A 24489-nucleotide genomic window follows, 5' to 3' on the forward strand; every position below is an offset into this window, starting at 1 on the left:
GTGCCCCGAAACTGTAAAACACAAAAAAGCCGACGAGGAGAAGTCCTCCCGGAAGAAGTCCGTCGCATTCAACTGTATAAACTCCTGTCCAGACCTTATGAACCCGTTGCGTCGTCCAACGTCCGTGCTTTCAGAGAGGTTTGCAGATAGACATCGAAGAAAGAGAAACCAAAGACGCCTCCACGCCTCACGCTTCCGCTGAGGAGCCACCCCGGGTGGGAAAGACCATGCCCAGATCGTGGTCTTCCCATTGGAATCAATAACAAGAGTCCTTTAGTAGGACTCTCCGCCAGCCCCGTTGTGGGGCTGGCCGACCATCGGCGGGTAACCGTACGCGGAGGGATCCTGCTCCGAAGGGTCCATGTTGGGGTTCAAGATGTTGTTTGCACTATCTGGGCCTTCGGGGAAGCCCGGCGCTCCTGGGCGACCCTGAGCAGGACCGCCGGCGCCATAGCCACTGCTAGGGGGCCGGTTCTGGTTATCACCTCGCGCGGATTGAGTCTAGAAGAATCAAATGATTAACTTATAGTTCCAAGTTATGGGTGGGCATGTCTTACCTCGCGGTACTTGGAGAGATAGATCTTGAGGGCCTCGGCATAGTTCTCAAAGCCAAGCGAGGTCATCGCAAACAAGATATCTTCGCCGTTGACGGTCTTGCGTTTCTCCTGCTGGCACTTTTCCGAAGCTGGAAAGCAGTTTAAGTTAGAGCTTATCATAGAAAAGGCGGGGTAAAATAGGTACCTTCGCTGGTGATGAACGAGATGAACTCGCTCACGCATTCCTGCATGCACTCCTTGGCTTCTTTTGCGATCTTCGCATTCTCGGGGAGAGCGAGCTTCATAATACGCGCGACTGAATAAAGGACTGAAATCAGCACATGATAGCTCGAGTCTCGGGTCGCATGCCAAAAATGAGGGGGAATCAATGATTTGGATCAAAAGCGCGGCGAGCATATGTGATGAACCACTTATTGGAAAGAAATCCGTGATGCGAATTATTTTTTCCAGATCGCGACGAGCAGAAGTTGTCGTACTGTAGGTATGGTTGCACGCGATGAAGGTAAAAGGGCAGGGGAAATAAGAATATAGATGCAGAGCCCAGGTACACGCAAATCAGGACAAGAGCAAGCCGCCAGGAAATGCAACTAACCGTTTGCAATCGGAAGCCACCGATCCTGTTCCTTCACCTCGAAATCAGGATGGCCCTGGCCTTGCGGATCTTGTTCCTTATCCATCTGCTGGTCGTGGTCTTCGCCCGATTGCGCTTCGGCGTCCACCTCCGGCTCCTTCGATGGAGAGGTCGACGACATTATGAGTGGTCTGGATACGTGCGGCGGGTAGTAACTTTGGGCGTCAAGGCTTGGCTTGTCTGCTGGCAGACCACGTCAGACTCGAGGGGGGGCTGGTGCGCAGTCGAGTCGGGATTCGTCCGACAACTCAGGGTCGCCGAGTTGGAACAGGGAGTGGTGATGACTGGGTAGCAAAGCGCTTCACAGTAGCCTCAACGAGGGTTGTCAGCCGATGATGTGACTGAAACGTGCTGCACTCCTGTAAACTTGCGACGCGTGCAAGAACACCCGATTAGTCTCGTGTTCGGGAAATAGTATGGATTCCCGGAGAAGATAGGAAGGGGTTCGAGAGCACCAGTGCAGATGGTCGCGTGGCACTAACTGATGCAGTGACAACGTCAATCCTGCGTCTTGAAAAGTGACTAGACCAAAAGAAAGCTTGATGATGGGGGGGAGAGGTGATGGGGTGACGCGGGAACGCAACGCGGGAACAATGGTGGGTCAAAGGTGGGCAGGGCAGCCCAACGGTATGGTGTGGCACGTTGCGCAGGGCCAGGGGGGAAAGGGCAGAGCTACCTTTCTGGAACAGGATCAAAAACACAAAAAGTACGAATTCCGATTCGCTTGGATCCAAGATCGGGACTGGTGCCGATGAATCCGATGAGCTTGACTGGGGGGGACCCTCTTACCGCTTGAGGGCAATTGGCGAACCAGATGGCAGATCGAAGGACGCCTTCGGGTTGGCTGGCGGGCAACTGTAAAGTGGAAGGGTCACAAGATGGCCCACACCTAGAGATCAAGCACCACAGTGAACAGCGATTTCTTGGATGAAAATAGAATCAACGACGGAATTCAGCGGATGAAGATGTCGTCAGGGGGGAAGCTGGAAGAGGGGAGAGAAGCAAAGGACAAGAGCGAGATCAGTCATGGTGAGTGACACCTCAGGCATCTAAGGCATCAATACGGCAGTTCCGGTTATCCCAGTACCGTGAGGGCGGGTAATTATCATTGAAGAGAGAGGGTGCTATAGTTAATCGTTTGCTTTCGGTGATTATTTAATTATGAGGCGCCTCTTTGGACATGGTTTATCATGTACATGATACGGCGGCCGCAGTAGAAGAACGATATACTTGGGTCTATAGAACCCTGTAAATCGAGTCTTCTTCAGGACCCAACTGTACCTGACTGTCACCAGCCACCAGACAACTTCCGTTCTCCACTAGGTGTTGGTATCCTCCAACTATTCTATTCCTATTCATTATAGCCTCCCGTTTATTATAACCACCCTTTTGTATAACTGATGGCTGCCGATCTGAGTTCCGAAAATGTCCTCGGACGCTTTGACAAATTGGCGGCGCTCAACATCATCCACCATGGCCCTTCCGAGGCAATATCCATCGTCGACCACCAGTTTCAGGTAAGTGAACTAACCCGAACGTGCTGTGGTGGGAATAACGTCTAGAGTAGTTCGAATTCCGGATTTGCCCTTCATGGGCCAAGAAGCCAATGACCGTCGATGCTGCCCTTCCAACAGATCAGGCCACAGTGAAGCCGAGGTTGTTTGGACCTGGTAGCGACATCTACGAGAGTCATCCGGATCAGATTATCGCCACGATCAACGACACCCATGTGCTGGCTCTGAACATCTACCCTGTGTTTCGGCCCCAGTACATTCTTCTTTCGCTGGACTCATATCGTTCGCAAAACGACCCTCTTGATTTGCAAGACATTGAGGCGTCATGGGAGGTCCTTCAACGTCTGGATTCACCTTATTATGCCATGTACAACTGCACTCCGGATGCGGGATGCAGCCGACATCACAAGCATACTCAGATCATGCCCAAACCAGAATGCGCTGATTCTCAGTCAACGGGTTTCTGCTTGTTCCCCGACAACAAGAGCCAAGAGATCCAGGTGCCTTATGTTTACTTCGTGCATCATTTCAATGCTGCTGGACAGGGAGAACCAGTGGATGGCAAGGCTATCTTTGGTGTCTATACAAGCCTGCTGGAAAAATGCAGGGAGGCACTGGGGATTGCGAAAGCCGACTCGGTAACAACGTGTCCGCACAATATGGTTCTAGTCAAAGAATGGATGGTCATGATACCTCGCCGCCGAGGCAACTTCGCTGGAGCAGGCGCCAACGCGGCGGGAATGATGGGCACGCCTACAATGATAAACAAAGAACTGTTCAAAATCTGGACAGATTTGGGACCAGCAAAGATTCTTAGTGAGCTCGGTGTGTCAAAGAAGTGATAATTATCCGAAAATGCGTGGCTCGACCCGTCCTAGGGATTATGGGGGAAGGATATTTAATGACCTCGGGCATTGTGTCTTAATAGAATGGAAATCCCGGAAATGGAACCCACGAGGACTGGCAAAATTACCCTAGTAATGATATTCAATCTTTATGGAAAGACGGACCATAGACAACCCCCGGTCTACACGGAGGAGGTCATCGCAACTCGAGAAACAACGCTGCATTAACTATGTCTACTCTTTCTTCCCAGCCCCGTAAACGCCAATAGCCGCCTGCTCGGAGACGAAGCGGAGATCAAATATACATCAACAGACACACGGCAAGATACCCTCAGGGCTGCACCACCTGGATGTTATTCTTTTTCTGCGAGCACGAGCAGGATTAGCAACTCCGAATGTTTCGGTTCGATCATTGACAGTGCGTACCTTCCACGAATCTAACTCCGACTGCTTGGTCTTGTATTGCTTGAGCATTTCTTCCAGCACTTGCTTCAGTCCGTCCGAGTTGGTCTTGAGGAGTGGGAGTACATCCTTAACAGTGCGCTCGGCTAGCACGCCGTTCACCATTCGGAAGCATTTGCGGTCTTGGGGGAGAGGTTCCAATGTCTCGACCACGAGTCTTTCCAGACGAACAGTTAGCAATTGAAGGCCTTGTTGGGGGCTCATTAAGTAACCATCCACTCACTTGTGCTCCTCTGCCTCCTGTTCGATGTCACCGATCTTCTGCGCGAGCTGTTGCAGGGTATTCTTGAAGTTCCCGTACTGGTGCTGGAGCTCTGAGCGTAGGTTGGGTTGTTAGTCTGACCGTAGGCTCATACTCGGGAGTTGAGGATCAATCATACCCTGTTGTTTCTTCGGGTCCACCTGCTGCTGGCTCGACATGGTGGCTTGTTGAGCGCTTGTACAGAAAATATGGTGAAGGGACGATGCGGGGCGGTGGTGAGAGGGAGTTTGGGTGACGGCGCAACTAACTATGAGCTGGGCTATAATTCACCCACGCCTAATATGTATGGACTCAGACTATAACCGAGTCTATTGAAGGCCAGCACAACGAACCTAGTTTCTTCAGAATTATTAAACCAAATCACCGTCTCACATTTCCTCGAACTGATGAAAATAAAGGTGAAATCACGTGACCATCGATAATCAGTTTGCAATGTTTGCTTGCGATAGGAATTGCTGGACTTCTTGATAGCGGCAACTTCTTTCCCAGCAACACCGATCCCAGTGAACAACATCCTCACTGGATCTGCCCCCCAGATTACTATCGCCATGGCTCGCGACGATATGGGTCCTCCAGCCAAGCGGCTGAAGAGCTCAACGCTCCCGCCAACGCTGCGCGACGCCAAGCGCAAAGACATCGACAATTGGGAGACCAACCGCATGCTCACGTCCGGTGTCGCGCAGCGACGTGATTTTGATGGCGACTTCGGGGTCGACGACGAAGAGGCCACGCGCGTCCACTTGCTGGTCCACGATCTTCGGCCACCGTTCCTCGATGGCCGCACCATCTTCACGAAACAGCTGGAGCCGATCTCTGCTGTACGCGACCCACAGAGCGACATGGCGGTCTTCAGTCGGAAGGGAAGTAAAGTGGTCAGGGACCGCCGCCAGCAACGAGAGCGCCAGAAGCAGGCGCAAGAGGCGACTACGATGAAGGGTACGGCTCTGGGAAACCTGATGGGAGTGAAGGAAGACGAAGGCGATAGTGCTGTCGCCATGCCGGTTGAGGAGGTCTACAAGGGAGGCAAGAGCGGGAATAAATTTGCTCAGCATTTGAAAAGGGATGGAGGGGGTGCCAGCTCCTTCAGCAAAAGCAAAACCATGCGGGAGCAGCGGGAATATCTTCCTGCCTTTGCCGTGCGCGAGGATCTCTTGCGGGTCATTCGGGACAATCAAGTTGTGGTGGTTGTAGGAGAAACCGGATCCGGCAAGACAACGCAGTTGACACAGTTTCTGCACGAAGATGGTTACTCGAAGTTTGGCTTGATCGGGTGCACGCAACCTCGCCGTGTGGCTGCTATGAGTGTGGCGAAACGTGTGAGTGAAGAGATGGATGTGGAGCTTGGTGGGCCAGTCGGTTACGCAATTCGTTTTGAGGATTGTACAAGTGATGAGACAGTGATCAAGTGTGAGTTTCTTTTCGACCTGCTGTATTGTCTGAATTGCTGACACTTTTAACGCTAGATATGACCGACGGTGTCCTCCTGCGGGAATCTCTGACCCAGTCAGATCTCGATAAATATTCATGTATAATCATGGACGAGGCACACGAACGAGCTTTAAATACCGACGTCTTGATGGGTCTTCTCAAGAAAGTTCTCGCTCGACGCCGGGACCTAAAGTTGATCGTGACTTCAGCTACGATGAACTCGGAGCGCTTTGCGCGCTTTTACGGTGGTGCTCCAGAATTCATCATCCCGGGCAGGACATTCCCGGTTGATCTTCACTTCTCGCGCACACCTTGCGAGGATTACGTGGACAGTGCGGTCAAGCAGGTCTTGGCCATCCATGTCTCTCAGGGCCCGGGAGATATTCTAGTCTTCATGACCGGACAGGAGGACATCGAAGCAACATGCGAGCTAGTTGATGAGCGGTTGAAGTTACTCAACGACCCGCCGAAGCTGAGCATTTTGCCCATATATAGTCAGATGCCCGCGGAGCAGCAAGCCAGGATTTTCGAAAAAGCCGCTCCGGGAGTGCGCAAGGTCATCGTGGCCACAAACATTGCGGAGACTAGCTTGACGGTCGACGGAATCATGTTCGTTGTTGATTCTGGTTACTCGAAGCTCAAAGTCTACAATCCACGCATGGGTATGGACACACTTCAAATCACGCCAATCTCTCAAGCCAACGCCAACCAACGCTCGGGACGAGCCGGACGAACTGGACCAGGAAAAGCATACCGTCTGTACACCGAGACCGCATACAAGAACGAGCTCTACATCCAAACTATTCCCGAGATTCAGCGGACGAGTCTCTCCAACACTGTGCTGCTCCTCAAGTCTTTGGGAGTCAAGGACCTGCTCGACTTCGACTTCATGGATCCGCCACCACAAGAAACCATTAGCACCTCTCTGTTCGAACTGTGGTCACTAGGCGCACTGGATAATCTGGGAGACTTGACGCACCTTGGACGGCGCATGACCCCATTCCCCATGGACCCCCCACTCGCCAAACTCCTCATCATGGCCGCAGAAGAGTACGAGTGCAGCGAGGAAATGCTGACAATCGTCTCGATGCTGTCTGTGCCAAACGTTTTCTACCGTCCCAGAGAGCGACAAGAAGAGTCCGACGCGGCGCGCGAGAAATTCTTCGTGCCGGAATCGGACCATCTTACTCTGTTGCATGTTTACACGCAGTGGAAGTCAAACGGCTTTTCCGATGGGTGGTGCGTCAAACACTTCTTGCATGCAAAGACTCTCCGGCGCGCCAAAGAGGTGCGCGACCAGCTCCACGATATCATGACCGTCCAGAAGTTGCCGCTCATCAGCTGCGGCACGGACTGGGATTTCATTCGCAAGTGTATCTGCTCGGGCTTCTACCACCAAGCAGCGCGCGTCAAGGGTATCGGCGAGTTCATCAATCTCCGCACCAGCGTCACCATGGCCCTGCACCCGACCAGCGCTCTGTATGGCCTCGGCTACGTCCCAGAGTACGTGGTGTACCACGAGTTGATTCTGACGGCGAAGGAGTACATGTCGACCGTGACGGCCGTCGACCCGCACTGGCTCGCCGAACTGGGCGGCGTGTTCTACTCCGTCAAGGAAAAGGGCTACTCGCAGCGCGAACGCCGCGTTACCGAATTGGAATTCAATAAACGCATGGAAATCGAAACCCAGATGGCTGCGGACCGCGAGCGCGCCGCTGTTGAGAAGGAGCGTGAAAAGGAACGCAACGATCCTTCCCTCCGTCGGAAGGAGGTGGAAGCTGGCGGGGGCTCTGTTGTGCGAAAGCCTTTGGTCAAGGGTGCTCGAAAACCCGGTGGCCTTACTGCTTCTTCCTCGTCCTCTTCTTCCCGGCCTGGTGGTGGAAACGGTGGTTCGGGAGGTGGAAGTGTGGTGAAGAAGCCGCAAATACCTCGGAGACCCGGCCGCGCATTTTGATAATTGACCGGTTGGTTAGTTCGGTCTCGACACTTGATCGAGGCATAATGCCCAACCCTGTAGACATATTCTTTTGTGCCATAAGAGTATTCTAGACAGAATTTATTGCATAGATACCCGCTGTCAATTACATCCCTTCCTTCTTACTACTCTTGGAACATTTAATTGGTGAACTCGTCTCGTTCTTATTTTCCGCAATTGTGATGATACACAGGACAACCCTAGGCTTTTCACCAACGATGCAGCTTCCACCCAGCGGAGCACATCAAGCACTCGACGCCGGCCCCCAACTCGAAGTGCACATTGTCCACGAAGCATCTGTGATCGTAGAGACAGACAAGATACCCCACGATACCCGACATCTCCTCCTTATGAAAAGACCACGACCAACGTGCCAATGCACACCCACACCCCTTGCACTGCAAACCTAGTTAATAAAGTTGACGCAGAAGAAGTGTAGAATCAAGCTCCCAAAGATATAATCCGCGAAGGCGCTATAAAACCTTGTCAGCCACAAGAACGCTTATTCAAATAAGAGAGAGAGAGGGAAAGTACTCACCGCTCATGCGACGCCGTCACAGCGCCCTGCTCCTCAGGCTCCTCCGCAAACCGCGCATTCTTCCCCTTCGAGCTAGGCTTGCTCTGTCCAGTGGGTTCACTCGTTTGCATGCGCAGACTAGCCGTCAGCACAAATTGGCCGACAGCAGCGCTGAAGCCGGAGAGGAATGCGTTGAAGGGCTGTGTTTGAGTGGTGTTTAGTTAGCTTTACGGCTCTCTTGTTGATACAGTAGGAAATGCGATAACCACTCCCAAAGATAGGGGTCAAGAGGGAGTGGAAAGGAGAAAGACTTACGTAGTTGCCTGCCAGAGCACAGTACAGGAATTGTAGTCCGCCGACCAGGACGAGGAAGGCCATGAAAGCATCTAGGAGGAGGGTGCGCTGCGGCGTTGAGGAGAGATACTGCTCCCACACGAGCTGAGCGATTTCAACCGCGGAGGCATTGGATTTCAGGGTTGCGGGGCCCGAGGAAAGCGATTTTGAGAGTGGTGTTGGGGTGTTAGGTGTTGGTGATGCTGGTGCTGCGGAGGCGGTTGAGGCCGCGTGTCGTTTGGCGGGCATGGTGTGAGGTAATGGGTCGTGTGTCAATAAATGAGGAGGTGCAATTGGTGTTCAGGGGTGTTTGGAATGACGCGAATTGAAGAGATTCGAGTCGTTAGGTGAATGGCAATGGCGGGTTGGGAGGTGGAAGATGATGCCAGCTGGATGGAGCTGCGCCGATCTGCGTTATCGCCGGGTCACGTGGACGCATACAATGACCGAAGTCAGACCAGGAACTCACATTGCGCCTTACCCCCAACTAGTCAATTACATCAGCAGGGCTCTGATTTCTAATCAGGGCCAGGTCTAACTAACTCCTGATTCTAGAAACTGAAAGTAGACCATTAACATCCTACAGTGACGAGAATGGAGCCTGTTGTTACAGAGAACGCAATCGTCAACGGAAGCCGCATCGCCTACGGTGTACACGGCACGGGACAACCCATCGTCCTCCTGCACGGGACGCCCTCTTCCTCTCTCATCTGGCGCAATGTCATTCCTCATCTCACTAAGAGCGGTTTCAAAGTCTATGTCTTTGACCTCCTCGGATACGGACTATCGGAACGACCATGGGACCAGTCCATTGACACCTCGATCTCAGGCCAAGTTTCCGTTCTCAACGGTCTCCTCGCTCACTGGGACCTTGACACTTTCCATCTTGTTGCTCATGATATTGGCGGGGGAATCGCCCAGCGATTCGGCATATCATCACCGCAGCGGCTGCGATCGCTGACGATGATTGACGTCGTGAGCTTCGATAGCTACCCTTCTAAGAGAACGAAGGAGCAGATGAAGAACGGGCTAGATCCGCTTATCAAGGCAGACGACAAAGAGCATCGCTCGCATTTCAAGAACTGGCTACTTTCAACGGTTCATAATAAAGAAAAGCTTGAGAACAGCAGTCTAGACACCTTTCTAGACTATATATCAGGCCCCATTGGCCAAGGCAGTCTGTTCCAGCATCAAGTGCGACATTACGACCCTAAGCATACTATGGATATTGCCGACAGATATCACGAGCTTGCCCAAATTCCTGTCAAATTGATTTGGGGCGCAGACGATGAGTGGCAGGTGGTGGATTGGGGCTACAAGCTCAACAAGGCTATTCCGGGATCTGAACTAGATGTCATTGACAACTGCGGCCACTTTTCTCCGGAGGATCAGCCCGATAGGATTGGTGAGATGCTGGTCTCTTTCCTGGATCGTTACCGACTTTAGGGGTTTCGTACACCTAAGTTTCTATTAGGACCAACCCACTTGCTCATGTATCTCTATTACTCGTGTACATACGCGCCGCACTAATGCTCTAGGATAGAAAGACAGTTGATGTAATGCAGTGGGGACAGTCAAGGCTGTTTTGGGAATTTGTTGATTCCCAATAGGATCCCGCTAAAATACAAACGACATGACGTTCTTTGAATTCTCTAAATATTCAGACATACAATTCAAAGAACCAAACCGAAGTGGGGATTAGACAATAGGAGGGAAGAAGGACAACACCGAGGAGAGGAGGGATTGTAAGCCGGGACCCTGTTCAACTCCAAACCAATTTCATCTCATCGTGATCATGACATAAACAAAAAAAAAAAAAACCATGTAGATAGACGAAAAAACTTCGCCAAATCTGTACCAAACACGTCAGTCCAAATCATGCAAACCATTCAGTCACATTAGTCCCCATCGACGGGTTAGGCCCAGACTTCTCAACCTCCATTTGGAAGTCCCGCATAACCTGATCCCACTCCTCCCAATTGAGCTGAGTATCGGTAGGCACATTAACCTGGCTCATAAGTGGATCCACGCCAGTATTGGTATACGGCAGCGGTGTGGGCACATTTGCCGCAGAGATGGGATCCTGAGGTGGAGGAGCTCCGAAGACGTTGGGGGTAGCCAGGAAATTTGTGTTTGGGAAGATATCTTGCAGAGCCTCCCAGGGCCCATTGCTGAGATCGACATTCAGTGAGATGTCGGGCAACGGTGGCGGGACGGCCTGGGTCGTAGATGTCGGCGTGGGCGGGCTGATGGGCACATGGATTCGAGGGAGACAGTGTTCACCGAAGGCACTTGAGCCAATACCACCGCTTGAGCCACTACCGGTGGTAGTGGCAACGGATGGGGTGAAACCGAACTGGGAGCGTAGCTCTTCCTGGTGCTTGGCTCTGGTTGCTGCAGCCCGTTTCATTAGGGCTGCCAGTGGCCGCCAGAGCATGCTCTTCTTGTGCTTGGTCTGCAGTTCCCAGTCCGAGTACATCGATAAGATGGCGTTCCAGGCTCGATCAGTGAGTGGGCAGATCGGGCGAACGCAGACCTCGGAGAGCACGAAGGCTACTCCATGCCATTGCATGTTGGTTCGGAACAGCCAGCTCCACTTTGCGGTCTTCTCGTTGGATTCAAGGAGACGGCTAAATTCAAGTACTTCAATCGCAGTAATAAACAGGCTTTCACGAGTCGCTTGGGACACGTGGGTGACGTGGTCCTTTCGTGTCATTGGGTGATGAACGATGAGCCACAGCTTCGCGAGAATGAGGCGTCCAACCGTTGCAGCAGCCCAGTGAACAGGCACATTCATGTCGCATTGCTTAATATACCGTTCTTCCACACGGTCATTGATGATCTGTATCATCCGTTCGCAACGATTGATAAACGGGCCTTCTTCACCCATGCGGATTTTGCCGCTAGGGCAGGCAAAATTTACATAATTTGCCCGCCGCAGAGCACCGATAATCTCACAGCGGATAAGAAGGAATGTCACGTCGGTGCAACCCTCTCGCTCTTCGGGTGGATTGACCATGTCAGGTGTAAGCTCGTCGTCATTGACATTCAACGGCAGCCGCGTATCAGACGTGTTTTCATTAATCAGTGGGTCAGTGCCGTGATCTTCAGACGACCGAGAATCCATCAGGACCAAATGCCACCACAGCCGTCGGCGTGCTTCCGTCTCGAACGGCTTGAGAGCGAAATTCGTGCCGTCGCGGTGGATCCCTAGGCTCTGGGCAAGGCGGAGCACGATGGAGGTCATGGACCAGACGAATTTGCTGTCGTCCTCTCGTCGGATGGTGGTCAGGAAAAGAACTGCAGCTTGCAAGAGAACCAAGCTTTGGGTGTTGAGAAAATTCGCCTTTGCCAACGCTTGCTCCACGGCAAACCGGTACCGCTTGATGGCGATCTCGCGGTCCTCCCCGAATTGGTTCATGCATTGTGCATGAGTCATGCTGATTACGGCGGACAAATACATGGCAAACACCAACGCCTCCGAGTTCTTGTCCAAAGTCTCCGGGTGCTGTGCCGCCTCGACAAACAGATTGCGTGCAGTCGACTTGTGTACAATGACAATCAACGGAGCGACGTTTTCGTTGTAGGCTTCCCATAGTATTGACACCTTTGGCAGAGGGGGGTGGTGTTCTCGAAGAGAGTGTGAAAGTGAGTAGAAGCCGAACAAAAACCCCTCATGGCCTGAGGCTGACGACTCAGGGGATGTGGTATCTTCTTCATCCGATGAGGAATGGTATAGAATATCTTGAAGTTCCTCGACCTAAGATCAGTTAGTATACAGAGCCACCATCGTAGCTTTCGACAGACGACATACCTCATCCCCCAGACTGGCCCAGAGTCGATTGTTAACATATCGACTCCGGCCCTCATCAATAACCAACCTTCCAAATTCATTGCCAAATTTGCCCACTGAAATCTTTTTGGGATCGTCCTCAAAAGGGCAACCACCCTGTTGGGCTTCAGATTGAAGGGGTGCGCTCACGGTGGTGGTGGTGGTGGTGGCAGCAGCGGCAGGAGCAGCAGACCAGTCGGGTGAAGCAGTCGACGGAATAGTCGACGACGGCGCAGCCTGAGTAGCGGAGCCGTTCGTGATGACATCTGCAGTTGCTCCACTACCGCTCAAATTTTCAATCACACCTTCCAGACGACGCAGTCGTGACAGCAACTCCACGTCCGGGGGTCGTTTGGCTTTCCGTGGGGCTCGGCCAGGTGGGGGGAAGATGCAGTCGATCCCAGCCTTGATGCAATTCGAGCATGGCGATCGTTTGTTACACCGCACCTTCCGACGGCGGCAGGTCACACAGCTCCGCGAGCTGGACTGGTCCAGGGCCGGGGGATAAGCATGGGTGGTCGAGGTGGGCTGCGAAGCTTTCGGGGAATTATCACTGGCTGCGGGGGAGAGGTTCAGCGGCTGCTGGGAGGAGCCTGACGAGAACGACATGGTGTTGGGATGGGGAGGGATGTAGGGCGGGCCTGCTACATGCTTCGCGCTGTGCAGCAAGGACTTTGGATAAGACGAGCACAAGTTCCACCTCGCAGAGATCGAGTCATGGCTCGGGTTGGGGCTGGATTTTGGATTTATAATTGGTCGATCAGGGTCGCCTGACTAATGGCCATAAGGTTCACTAGTGAACTATCCGTCACGTGCAATGGAAGTGAGGGAGCCAGGTATAGTTGTATAGAATGCTATGAATAGATATAGATCAATTCGGCTAAGCCTTCCTGCGAGCTTCAAACAAAACGGCGTGGTCTGTCTGGGAGCCATCGGGAAGCCAAACTCGCACGAGGTCAAACCCCGATGCCTCGAGCAGCTGCTGCCACTGCCGCTCTGTCCGTTCTAGCGAAGCGAAGGAGCCCATCATCTGCATGTCGGACAGCACAGACCCCAGCGGTGCCCCGAACTCGGGGAGCATGGCTTCGTTGATGAGCAGGAGGGAGTCCGAGCCCATGGCTTCGTGCAGCCGTCGCAGAATCAGAAGAGCCTGTTTGTCCGGCCAGTCGTGCAAGACCGTACGCATGAAGTAGGCCCTGGAGTTGCAGATCGGCTGCTGCTGGAAGAAGTCATGCCCGTGGGCCTCGATGCCAGGTGGCATATCCTGAGCACCTTCCACAACACCGGGTAGATCCTGGACGATGAGCCTGCCCGACAGACCGGGGAATCGCTTTTTGAGCTTCTTCAGGTCCTCACCCTGGCTGCCGCCGACATCGACGATCAGTACATCGGATTCACCGGGCATATGCAAGCGCTCTGTGACGGGGAAAAACTCGAACCAGTCCTTGCCCCGTCGTCGGAATGGAAGACTCATGACAGTATTAAATGCCTGCTGGTAGTAGGGATGGGTGTTCAGAAAATCAAAATAATGAGCATCGGTGCCCATGGCATATTGAAAGGGTCCGTTGAAGCCGTCATCAGGACTCTTCCATCCATTATGATGGAAGTACTCGGGCAGTTTCGACAGAACCGTTAAGAAATGTGTGCTAGTCCATATGAACATTGGCTTCTTCTTTTCTTAGATGAAGCAGCCATACCTATGAATAACTGCAGCTGACAACGGTGAAGACGACTGCAAAGCTGCGGCGAAGGGCGTCAACGCATATTTGTCTTGTTCAGTCTCTTTGACCACGGACATTGCAGACAGAAATCGCATGATCCTCGCTTAACGATAGTGAATATCTTTTCCGCATCAAGTAATTGCTGGACTACTTACTAACGAGCAACGGATCGGCATTCTTATTGGTCTCTGCTGTCAATCGCTCAGCTGTAGCCGAACCCTGTGCTAGCGCGTCGAAAAGCTTCAGATCGACACCTAGTCTGATAGCCATTGCTTGGTGGGCCTGGTATCGACGTTAGCCCCGCGACTAACCTGTGACTAGTACAGTTCCGGCTTACCGAGAAGAGCAATCGTGTCGCCGTGTCTGGGGCACTCTCCAGCTTGGCGATGAGCTTATTGCATGTCTGCAGTAGTGCCTTGCGGTCGTGCTCGCTGACTCCGGCCTCCACGGCAGTGGCGACAGCGTCGAAGGTCTGTAGTAATTCGGAACTCATGATCTCAGTTGATTTACCATTACCATTACCAATGCCATAGCTACTGTACCCGCCGCTTTTATACTCCCATCTACGGTCGGACAATATAGAATATACCGACTTCTGATCCTGCATTTCACTGGTGTGCACAAGACACTGCATACAACGTACATTAATTCACCGAATTTACCGAACCCAAGCGCTGCTTATTCAGGCAGCTTATAGCGAGAGTTGACTAAGATCAGCGGCCTCCCGATTCGGGGCGTCGGGCGTAACCGTCGGGGGGCGCCAGCTCCGTGGATCCGCCCAACACCCCGGTGGAAAAGGCGATTCGCCAGGTTTAACCTTAGACTTCCGCGCGTGGACACAACCTCTCTGGGCACAGGCTCTGGTGCCTGTTCCTCCCTAAACAGGCGCGGTGGAGTAGACCCTGACATCTCGGTGGGCTGGTACCAGCTGGCGGCTGTGGGGATGGGCCTATGGGCCTATGGGCCTATGAGCCTCTGGTGAACTCGACTGTTCCTCTCGCAAAAAAAGTCCTTACCTAACTGCCCTGCTGCGCTCTTGAGCTTCGCCTCTTTTTCACATGTTTTTTCAAATCGCCAAGGCCTGTCGCGATTTCTTTAATCTCGCGAAAGAGAGATCTGACCGGCAGATCCAGTCGAGCAACCTGACCTATCTATCAATGCCCTCTAACTAGGCTCTGCTCTCCACGACTGCTGCAATGTTCGATACAATGAGTCGATATAGCCCCTGCCAATAAGCTACAACACCTGGCTGTTTGATTCACTCGAGAAACGACCATCACCACCGCCCATTCCGCCCCCATTAACAGAAGTGAAACATGACAGAGACGCCCACTTCTGCCTATGGTGACCCCGGCGCAACTCCGACGGTGCCCACGGCGCAGCAGCTGAACAGATCCTGTGAGTCTTGTAGAAGTCTCAAGGTCCGCTGTCTGCCCAACCCGGCCACGCCAAATCAGTGCCAGCGATGCGCCAAGGGGAGAAAGGCCTGCCTTTTCGTAGCTCCGCAACGGCGTCGGCCGCGCAAGCGGACCGACTCGCGGGTCGCCCAACTGGAGAAGGAGATGCGTATGATGCGCTCGCTGCTCAAAGATCGTATCCGCGAAGAGAGCGAGCCGGAGTCGCCGGACGGCAGTGACGGTGACCCTGCAGACAACGACGACGACGTGCCCTTCCAGGATCGACTACCTTCGTCCAGCCACGCTTCAGGCTCTGCAGGCTTCATGGACTACTCGCCAGAGCTGCTGAATGCCGGCCACAATACTGGCCATCCGTATATTTCGACCAGATTCTCGCCAGGCCCCGAAATGCACCAGGCTCATGACGACGTCGTTGATCGAGGCATCATCTCCCTCGAAGACGCGGGCCAACTCATCTCCTTTTATAACCACGAACTCGCTCCCTTTTTCCCTCTGGTCGTCTTGCCCTCGAATACCACCGCCACGGCCCTGCGGCATTCCAAGCCAATCCTCTTCCTCTCCGTGATCTCTGCCGCGGCGATCGCCATCGACGCAAACCTAGCGGCTGTTCTCAATCGGGAAATGGTTCGACTATATGCGGAACGCTTCTTCATTGAGGGCGAAAAGTCACTCGAGCTGGTGCAGGCGCTGCTGCTCATGATTGTCTTTTATTATCCGCCGGACTCTCCCTTGAAATTGCAGTTTTATCAGTATACGCACATCGCCTCTACCATGGCTTTGGAGATCGGACTTGCAAGCAAGCGCCGCGTATCGAACAAAAAATCCGACGACAGAAAGAGCCGGTATGAGCCTTATGACGAGCTGCTGGCGGAACAGGCGCGTGCAGTTCTCGGGTGCTATAATTTAGGATCTACGTTAGTTCTTTGCCTTGCTTTGATGTGGACTGCTTACCGACTTGTATAGTGTCGCCATGAAAACCCGCCGGCCCAATTTGCTCCAGTTCAATGACTGGATGGCCGAGTGCGTTAAGCACTTGGAACAATCGCCAAACCGGATAGACCAGCACCTAGCGGTGTGGTTCGAGCTCCAGAAGATCACCGACGAAGCAATGGCGTCTTTCGGTCTGGATGACACCAGCTCTGTCTCGATGCTAACGGAATCGCGTGTTCAGGCTGTGCTGAGATGGTTCGATAAACGGGTAGAGGAGTGGAGAAAAAAGATCCCATCAGAGATGCTGAATGGTAAGAGCCATCTTATCGAAACAAGATGCCAAAGCTCACCTTGGACCGACAGAACCCATGACCCTCGAATACCGCGCCACCATTCTCGCCATGTATGAGTTAGGCATAGGAGAAGGGTACCGAGAACCGGATGCCATCAAGAACCGGTTCTACACTCTTCCCACCCCCGACGAAGATGGGAGTCTGCAGGTACCGCTGAGTGCTATCCGTATTGACATCAACATGAAATGGATGCATGCAGCCCATGAGATGCTCGACGCCGTGATCGACTGCAGCACAGACCTGATGCGCAAGATGCCCAATCATATGTATACGCGCACTGTAATGGCAATGACCTCGCTTCTGAAAATCCATTTCTCGGTGCGCACGGGTGCTCTGAGCGAGGTGGTCACTACTGACACCGTGAACGTGAGCTATTATCTTGATGCTCTATCCAACAAGCTGGGTGAGGCGAGCGGCGGAGGTAACTATAAGATCCCCAGTCGGTGGTACCACGTCGTCGCGGTCAAGGGTCGCGATTGGTTTACTCGTGTTGAGGCGCGATATGCGGCTCAATCAAGTAATTTGGGACACAGCGTCGTCTCCGCGAGCCCATCAACCGAGTCCGTGCCAGGCCAGATGTCCGCCACTCAGGACCCGACAGTGCCTCCCGTAGATCATTTGCACGATCCAGCCGCTATGGATTCCTTCTCTGTTCCCCAAAACATGGCTCATATGTCTCCGGGTATTGGAAACATTCGCGAAGGCTATGTTGCCATGAGCGGCGCTGGCATGTGGCCCGCAGACAATGGCGCAAGGCATAACGCTGCTCTCTTCCAGTCGATTCCGGACGGCTATCAGCATCCGCAGACAACGGCTGGACTTGCACCATTTGCTTTTGATCCGCAAAGGCAGCCGCAGATGCCTGGGACAGGTATGGAGCTGGATGGGTGGTTGCCAGACGGCAGCATCTTTGGTATGCCGCCATTGCCAGAGTTTTGATCATGAAAGAGGTACATATATAGCCCAAATCGTGATAAACAGCCCAAAGGTCCTCTCAGGGCGCGGGATAAAGGTGTAATTAGGATGTTAAGAGGGCAGGCAGATGCGAGAAGATAGAAGATAAATCAATCGGCCCCAAATATATGCGACGCTCACATAACCATGTTCGTTAGGCTCAAAAAAGAAGCCGGAGACAATAAAAGAGAGAGAGGCAGAAAGTAGAAGAAAACTTTCACATAAATGATTTAGGCAAAAAAAGTCTGGTACTGCCCGTAGTTTATAGATCGCGCAATCGATCGGAGCATCGGGAGACTCGAAAATTCCGCGACGGAGCGGCGCATCGGATCGATGTTGCATTCCGAGCTTTTCTCTTTCCCTTATATGCTAAAAAGAGTTGATCTAGTAGCTTAGAAGTATAATACTGTTGCTTTCGCATGGTTATTTAAAATAGGATTTGTCTTCCAATGCCTGGAAAAAGAAAACTTTTCTGTGGTGCAAACTTGCTTGAACCTACCCCTGGGGGTGAGAGAGTCGTCTCACCCGCAACAATAACAATTACTGAGACAATCAGAGGATCGCATCCCATCGAGAGTTTAGAAAAGAAGGGTTACCGCAGCCGCAAGGTCTTGAGTAACCGTTCTTTGTTCCCCCGAGCCCTTAAGAGATCTTCTATGCATTGCATAAATTAAGGACTTTCGCCAGCACTCAACCATAGAGTTAACCCGTGAATTTAGCATTCATTTGCTCTAGAAAAACTGTCCACCACCTTTGAGTACCATCCAGCTTTTCCTGTCTGATACAATCTCATTGCTGTGGCTAAATATTGTCGACTGGTATCCTGGAGTGCCATTGACAGACGGTATCCATTAGTGAGACCCATCTCTTTCTCCTTCTCCATTACTGCTATAATGTAATCCTGTCTGTCTGCAAATCTCTGTTTGCTTTCCTCGTCCCTCGGAAAGCCATTTTCATCATAATTCCACGGGGCATCCATTTCTGGCGGTATTGTCAATAAGGTCAAGGGAAACTCGCCAAATATCTCCCATGGCCCAGCAAATGCAGATTCCCAGTCGATTACACCTAGCAGGTTGTATTGGTTATCGAAAATCATGTTGTTATGACCAAAGTCGCCATGGCATAATGGAAAAGGGCCTTTGTTTTGAACGGAGATATTTGCAGCCAGTGCATTGATAGAAAGTGTAAAGGATGACGCAGACGACCAGATTTCATCTCCCGGTTGCTATGTTAGCTAACATACTGAAGGAAGACCTAATGGAAGATAATTTACCTGCCCACTCCCCTGACGCTGCTCTCAGCCGCTCCTCGGATAGTCCGAGCTCAGCTCTGGCAGCCCACGCCTTGAAAAAATCACTGGCTGTTTCGAATGGTCCACCTATACCAGGTATAGGGCCCTGTTCAAATGAGCCATCAGGATTATGGCGCAGGATAGTTCCAATCTTCGGTAGCTGCACTCTCGATAGCTCGACCTAGCAAAAGCGGTTTTAGCATATTCATCGGACAGGCAAGCTTCTACAGCATACCTGGATTTCGGCCATTTTCGTAAAAACCCGGTGTTTATAGTTCGAGGGCACTTGCAGGCCGAGATCTATACCAGCGTTGCCCCTCAAGCAGTCCATCAACAAAAACTGCGCTTTGACCCTACATTCAGGATCGAGTTCAATCGCATAAACCTGTGGGATAGGGATGCTGGTCTTCTGTTTGATTAGTGACATGGTATTGTATTCGTGTGCCATGATCAGCTTCGCGGTGTTCGGGTCCTTTGAGGACAGAGGCGGCATCCGTAGGCGTGCTATCCACCGCACATTATCATCAAATTCAATAATGCGGACCATGTGATTGAGTCCAAGCCCAATATCTTGCAATAGTCGGCATGTTCTTCCGTTCCGCATAGCCGTCGCGTACTCTACAAGAGCATCCCAGTCTGTTGAATGGAGAAAACTTTCGGCCCTTGACTTCAGAGTTTTATCCGTAATAGAAGTGAAATAGGACCATAGGTAGCCTGTGAAATATTCGTCGTCTAAGACGGATTATCAACATTGTAAACATTCTAAGTACAAGAGGGATGCACACTTGACATCATCGAAGGCGCAGAGTGTATGAAAAGCTGATGTTCTGTTTTCTCTCAAATCAAATTAAGATGGGGACTGAGGAGGAGCGGGGGGAAGTAGCTAGGCTTTATAACTTCAAAATGACGGTGAGACTGTATTAAACAAAGGAACCGCCTACTCGGACGATAGGTCGTATACCGCCTTGCATATAGTAAATTACAATTGCCTACACAAGCCTGATCCCTAAATCTCTAAGTCTCTCTTAACTTAGACCCTAAATTTTTCGATTACTTTATGTCTTGTGATTAGGTGGTAACTAATTATATACTGTAAATAAACCATTCATGTTGTGTGGTGAGGCGAAGGATGGAAGAGTGGTGCCAGGAACAGCTGAGTGTGAGTGGTGCCTGAGAGCCTGAGGTGTCAGCGCTTCAACCATACAACTCTCCGGAATTGGTTTGGAAATGCCAATATCGAGGCAATGATTGTTGTTCAAACTGGACGTGCTCATAAACTGCAAGATAATTGTCGATGTTCAACCGCGTTCTTTCATCGATGACATAATCGGAATTGTTCCGTCGTCCATTATCAATCAAAAGATAGAGGGTGGGGGAGCCTGACATTTGGAGGCCAGTACTTCATGCATCGATCAATCCAACGCATGATCCTAGGTCGCTCTATATTTACACCAATACGCTTTCATATACTGCCGCCTTCACAAACCGCTCAAGGCCATCGAACCATGACAACCCAATCAGATTCAGTTCACAAACCCGCGACAGCCGACGGATGGCACGGCATCATCCCCAGCAACCAATTCCCTGCTGAAAAGGGCCGCTATCACCTATACATCGGCATATTCTGCCCCTTTGCGCACCGCGCCAACTTCGTGCGTCACCTTAAAGGCCTCACCGACTTCATCGACATCAGCATAGTCAAGCCATATCCAAAGGGCGACGAAAATGGTTGGCCGGGATGGCGCTTTCCCAAATCCAATGAGGAGTATCCCGGTGCGACGGTCGACCATCTGTACGGAGAGGACTACCTACACAAGGTGTATTTCCGGGCAGATCCGGAATACAAAGGGCGGTACTCCGTGCCACTGCTGTGGGATAAAAAGACCGAGACAGCGGTTTGCAATGAAAGTGATGAGCTGTTACGCTGGCTTCCTTTGGCATTCAATGAGCTTTTGCCATCATCTCTCAGCAAAATCGATCTTTATCCACCACATCTGCGCGCGCAGATTGACGCCATTACCCCCTGGATGCAATCGGATGTCAACAGAGGGGTGTACAAAGCGGGATTTGCACCCTCGCAGGAAGATTACGACAAGAATGTCGTTCCCGTCTTTGGTGCACTAAACAAGCTCGAGGGCATCATCGCACGGAATGGCGGCCCCTTCGTGCTGGGACCCGACATGACCGAGCTGGACATTCGACTGTTTGCGACACTTATTCGTTTTGATGCGGTCTATGTTCAACATTTCAAGTGCAATCTGGGCACCATCCGACATGACTATCCAGTGTTGAACAATTGGTTGAAGGGCATCTACTGGAACGTGGAAGCAGCGCGGGCATCGACCGACTTCAAACATATCAAAGAAAATGTACTTCCTCTCTTTCCTTCTTCCCATCGTGACCTAAGCTAACACTACTCAGTACACAAAAAGTCATGGAGATATTAATCCGAGAGCTATAACGCCTATGGGTCCATTCCCAGATGTTGAGCAGGGCTTTGAGAGTGATTGGAGTAAGTTATCACCGGGAGGGGTGAAGCATCCGGCCGTGTTGGAATATGAGTCCACGATTCCTTCCTAAACCAATCAGAACCACCCCACTTCGAGAAGTATTATTACTATCATTCGACTTTTTTTTCATTCTTGTTTTTTTTATTTCTAAGTTAGATTTCATAAACCTTTCCCCAAGTCTCTCACGGTTTGATCCTTTGGTCACAACCCAGTTGATGGAGGTTCAACTGCGCAGATTGCTATTCGTGCAATTAATTCATCTGTGTTGTCTATTAAAACTGCCCTCGTGCAGAAGATTTGAGAATCAAAAATTGAAGAGTATGTAAATTAGGTCCAATAATCCCACCACAGAATGATCAAACAAGCAAAATAAACGCAACAGTCCCCCGTCGATCTGCAAATATTTACTTTCGAAAGCCAGTTCTCACGTCACACATTATTCTTCCATATCACTAAGCCTTCAGGGGCTCGCAATTGCAATCCTTGATAAAGGTAGCCCTTAAGCCTTCTGCAGCAGAGTGCTCCCCTCTGGATCAAGGACTTTAGCCAGCTCCGAGATTTCAGTGTGATCACGCGTCGTTTTCATTCGGTAACACCAGGTCACCTGCTTTCCTTCTCCCTTGTCGCTTGGTTCGAAGAGGAACTCGCCGCCAACCTGCCGAGAATCACCTCCTTTGGTTCCTAGCCCACTAGGAATGTGCTTCAAAGCTTGTCCGATTGAATCAACGACATTTCGTAGTATACTCTTGCGAAGATAATCTGGGCGGGTTCCCAGGGAAAGAGTATTTACCATCCCAAGGTCATCATACAGTTTGCGAGTTGGATCTGCGAAGATGGGGAATGGACAGCCTGTTTCGGTGGCATAAAAATCAATCAGGCCAGGGTCGCCACAGCCAACAATAGAGATTGATGTACTGGCTGGTAGGCGTTTCAGATCCTCTGGTCGAATTGAACTTGAGAGGGCAGTAAGGAATTCCTGGCAGATCTGCGGTAGTAAAATATTATTAGTAAAATGTTAACTCATACTGATTTCAACAGTATGTAACTTGATCAAGCCGGGCTCACTAGGATAGATAGAAGTAGCTTACCCCGCAGAAAAAGTGCCGGACAAAGATCACTAGTACACGGGAGGCGGAATCGGGCCCATCGTAGAGACTCTTGAACGGATGAGCGTCGCCCTTGCGATCCAGTATGGTATAATTCTCGACTTTCTGACAAGAATCTGGGGATGGCAGTTCAGCACTGATCACCCGCGCGTTGGTTTTAGAATCAACAGGTTTGCTGTTCTCAGTCGCGGGGGGTATCGTCGTTGTGGTATCTGCTCCCCCATTTGGTACTTCCGACGGCTTCGAGTCGATTTCACTTGCCATGATGTTGATATATCCTTTTATGCGTGGTAATGAGGTGGCGTATCGCTAGCAGAAGATGTCAGGGGAAGGCCAAATTGGGTAGTCACGTGTAGATCGCCACGGCAAATCTTTAGTGTCTACTAGTGTCTACTAGTACATACGAGATGGGCCAGTGAGTGTGAATGCTTGAAGGGCATAAATTTCTAGTTTGGTTTGCGAACGGGCTATAGGGTTGGAATGGGCTCGCATTGCACGTAGAAGACAAGACGGCCAAGATCCAAGATCCAGTCAGTGCAGTCAGAAAAGATCTCGATATATACTTAGAGGTACTCGCCAAACCACTGAAGACACTGAATGAAGGTAGTCTCTTTCGCATACTTAACTGCACGATTGCTGAGGTCGCCTCGAACCGCAAACCTAAAATTGAAAGATTAGCAACTTCGTAATCCGCATCCTTTCCGAAGCTTTTGGGATACTTACCCGTGTGCGACACCGCTGAAGAGGGTGACCTGATAGGGAAACCCGTTCTCCTTTAGAATAGCTTCACTGGCATGACGCTCTTCAGCTGGGAAAATTGCATCGATTTCGGCGGCAGCAATAGCAAGGGGCCCTTTGATAGCACGGAGCTCTTCCTCCGTCACATAGCTCGGATGCGCGATGAAGCCAGCATCAATTTTGCCGATGTCTGGTCGAAGGTATCTAGCAACATATTTTGCGCCGAAACAATGGCCTATCGCACCAATTGCCTGCATAGTTGAATAGTTAGAACAGTACTAATTCTCAATCAAGAAAATAGGATAACTCATGATACCTTGCATCCGTATTTTGTTCGCATTTCCGCGATAGAAGCATCGACTATAGGGCCAACGTTTGGTGGCAAGTGGGCTGTTCCTGCAGGGTGATATTTTCCAGTGTGCCACGCTGGAATGTCGAACGAGCCTGGAAGGTTAAGTGGGACGGGATCGCCATCGAACAGGTCGGGAATCATGACGACTGAGAGGTTAAATTAGCTTGTGTTGTCATCCTGGCATGCAAAGTTCACTAACAATAACCATTTGCCGCGAGTTGGTCCGCGATGAGTTGGACGTTGATGAACTTGTGGCCAATAATATCGGTCAAGCTGCAAGTCGCGCAGTCGATTTTTATTAGTCCATGATGGAAGGGAGGGGGTCCAATTCTTACATCAAAATACCTTTCTCGACACGCTCTGCGGGATGCACAGTGTATACCTCGAAATCGCCGACCTTTGATAGTTCCCCTTTTGCAACACCTTCATGCTTGACACCCTGGTAGCAGCAGGAGCCGGGGAGCGAAGAGGTCATTTTGATGAAATACAGAGTGGCTGGTGCAAAGGAGAACAAGAGCCTTGCCCGTCCTCTTAAGAGCCTTACCCATCCTCTTGAGAGCCTCGTCCCTCACGGTCGGGATAATTGATGTTCCTACGTAATGAGGCGAAAAAGGAAACTTCTCCGAGTTTACTGATCAGTCATTGTCTAAGTCGCGTCAGTTCGTACGAAATCGGCCGAGCTTTACTGGCGCGGAGACAGGCCATGTTAGACCCTTGTATTGTAAAGATTGCTGTTCGTGAGATGCTGGATTTGGCGGCA

The 24489-nt window shown here is 51.3% G+C and overlaps 12 protein-coding genes across 12 annotated transcripts; 5 read left to right on the forward strand and 7 right to left on the reverse strand.

The window, feature by feature from the left end:
* Positions 1-273: 273 nt before the first annotated feature.
* Positions 274-1309, reverse strand: PFLUO_LOCUS7018 (transcriptional activator hap3; the record flags this gene model as incomplete). The annotated part of the gene is made up of 4 exons (XM_073784617.1): positions 274-501; positions 558-685; positions 742-864; positions 1150-1309. 4 exons carry the CDS (start codon positions 1307-1309, stop codon positions 274-276), a joined length of 639 nt encoding a protein of 212 aa, XP_073641055.1.
* Positions 1310-2588: 1279 nt separating this feature from the next.
* On the forward strand, positions 2589-3544 carry PFLUO_LOCUS7019 (uncharacterized protein; the record flags this gene model as incomplete). The annotated part of the gene is made up of 2 exons (XM_073784618.1): positions 2589-2705; positions 2756-3544. The coding sequence occupies 2 exons, from the start codon at positions 2589-2591 to the stop codon at positions 3542-3544; spliced, it is 906 nt and encodes a 301-aa protein (XP_073641056.1).
* A 334-nt stretch (positions 3545-3878) lies between these two features.
* PFLUO_LOCUS7020 (Cochaperone prefoldin complex subunit) lies at positions 3879-4429 on the reverse strand (the record flags this gene model as incomplete). The annotated part of the gene is made up of 4 exons (XM_073784619.1): positions 3879-3911; positions 3974-4166; positions 4233-4323; positions 4390-4429. 4 exons carry the CDS (start codon positions 4427-4429, stop codon positions 3879-3881), a joined length of 357 nt encoding a protein of 118 aa, XP_073641057.1.
* A 390-nt stretch (positions 4430-4819) lies between these two features.
* Positions 4820-7653, forward strand: PFLUO_LOCUS7021 (DEAH-box RNA helicase prp16; the record flags this gene model as incomplete). Its single annotated transcript, XM_073784620.1, has 2 exons — positions 4820-5678; positions 5735-7653. 2 exons carry the CDS (start codon positions 4820-4822, stop codon positions 7651-7653), a joined length of 2778 nt encoding a protein of 925 aa, XP_073641058.1.
* A 427-nt stretch (positions 7654-8080) lies between these two features.
* Positions 8081-8773, reverse strand: PFLUO_LOCUS7022 (oligosaccharyltransferase complex subunit epsilon; the record flags this gene model as incomplete). The annotated part of the gene is made up of 3 exons (XM_073784622.1): positions 8081-8147; positions 8213-8391; positions 8507-8773. 3 exons carry the CDS (start codon positions 8771-8773, stop codon positions 8081-8083), a joined length of 513 nt encoding a protein of 170 aa, XP_073641059.1.
* Positions 8774-9118: 345 nt separating this feature from the next.
* Positions 9119-9970, forward strand: PFLUO_LOCUS7023 (uncharacterized protein; the record flags this gene model as incomplete). Its single annotated transcript, XM_073784623.1, has 1 exon — positions 9119-9970. The coding sequence occupies one exon, from the start codon at positions 9119-9121 to the stop codon at positions 9968-9970; it is 852 nt and encodes a 283-aa protein (XP_073641060.1).
* A 430-nt stretch (positions 9971-10400) lies between these two features.
* On the reverse strand, positions 10401-12965 carry PFLUO_LOCUS7024 (uncharacterized protein; the record flags this gene model as incomplete). Its single annotated transcript, XM_073784624.1, has 2 exons — positions 10401-12284; positions 12339-12965. 2 exons carry the CDS (start codon positions 12963-12965, stop codon positions 10401-10403), a joined length of 2511 nt encoding a protein of 836 aa, XP_073641061.1.
* A 271-nt stretch (positions 12966-13236) lies between these two features.
* On the reverse strand, positions 13237-14570 carry PFLUO_LOCUS7025 (uncharacterized protein; the record flags this gene model as incomplete). Its single annotated transcript, XM_073784625.1, has 4 exons — positions 13237-14002; positions 14054-14180; positions 14233-14359; positions 14415-14570. The coding sequence occupies 4 exons, from the start codon at positions 14568-14570 to the stop codon at positions 13237-13239; spliced, it is 1176 nt and encodes a 391-aa protein (XP_073641062.1).
* Positions 14571-15393: 823 nt separating this feature from the next.
* On the forward strand, positions 15394-17717 carry PFLUO_LOCUS7026 (uncharacterized protein; the record flags this gene model as incomplete). Its single annotated transcript, XM_073784626.1, has 3 exons — positions 15394-16409; positions 16459-16736; positions 16789-17717. The coding sequence occupies 3 exons, from the start codon at positions 15394-15396 to the stop codon at positions 17715-17717; spliced, it is 2223 nt and encodes a 740-aa protein (XP_073641063.1).
* A 2811-nt stretch (positions 17718-20528) lies between these two features.
* On the forward strand, positions 20529-21603 carry PFLUO_LOCUS7027 (uncharacterized protein; the record flags this gene model as incomplete). Its single annotated transcript, XM_073784627.1, has 2 exons — positions 20529-21392; positions 21445-21603. 2 exons carry the CDS (start codon positions 20529-20531, stop codon positions 21601-21603), a joined length of 1023 nt encoding a protein of 340 aa, XP_073641064.1.
* Positions 21604-22032: 429 nt separating this feature from the next.
* PFLUO_LOCUS7028 (uncharacterized protein) lies at positions 22033-22903 on the reverse strand (the record flags this gene model as incomplete). The annotated part of the gene is made up of 2 exons (XM_073784628.1): positions 22033-22518; positions 22622-22903. 2 exons carry the CDS (start codon positions 22901-22903, stop codon positions 22033-22035), a joined length of 768 nt encoding a protein of 255 aa, XP_073641065.1.
* A 299-nt stretch (positions 22904-23202) lies between these two features.
* On the reverse strand, positions 23203-24204 carry PFLUO_LOCUS7029 (uncharacterized protein; the record flags this gene model as incomplete). Its single annotated transcript, XM_073784629.1, has 5 exons — positions 23203-23299; positions 23363-23628; positions 23694-23875; positions 23929-24002; positions 24065-24204. The coding sequence occupies 5 exons, from the start codon at positions 24202-24204 to the stop codon at positions 23203-23205; spliced, it is 759 nt and encodes a 252-aa protein (XP_073641066.1).
* Positions 24205-24489: the final 285 nt, after the last annotated feature.

Source organism: Penicillium psychrofluorescens (assembly GCF_964197705.1).
Source record: "Penicillium psychrofluorescens genome assembly, chromosome: 4".
Lineage (NCBI taxonomy): Eukaryota > Fungi > Ascomycota > Eurotiomycetes > Eurotiales > Aspergillaceae > Penicillium > Penicillium psychrofluorescens.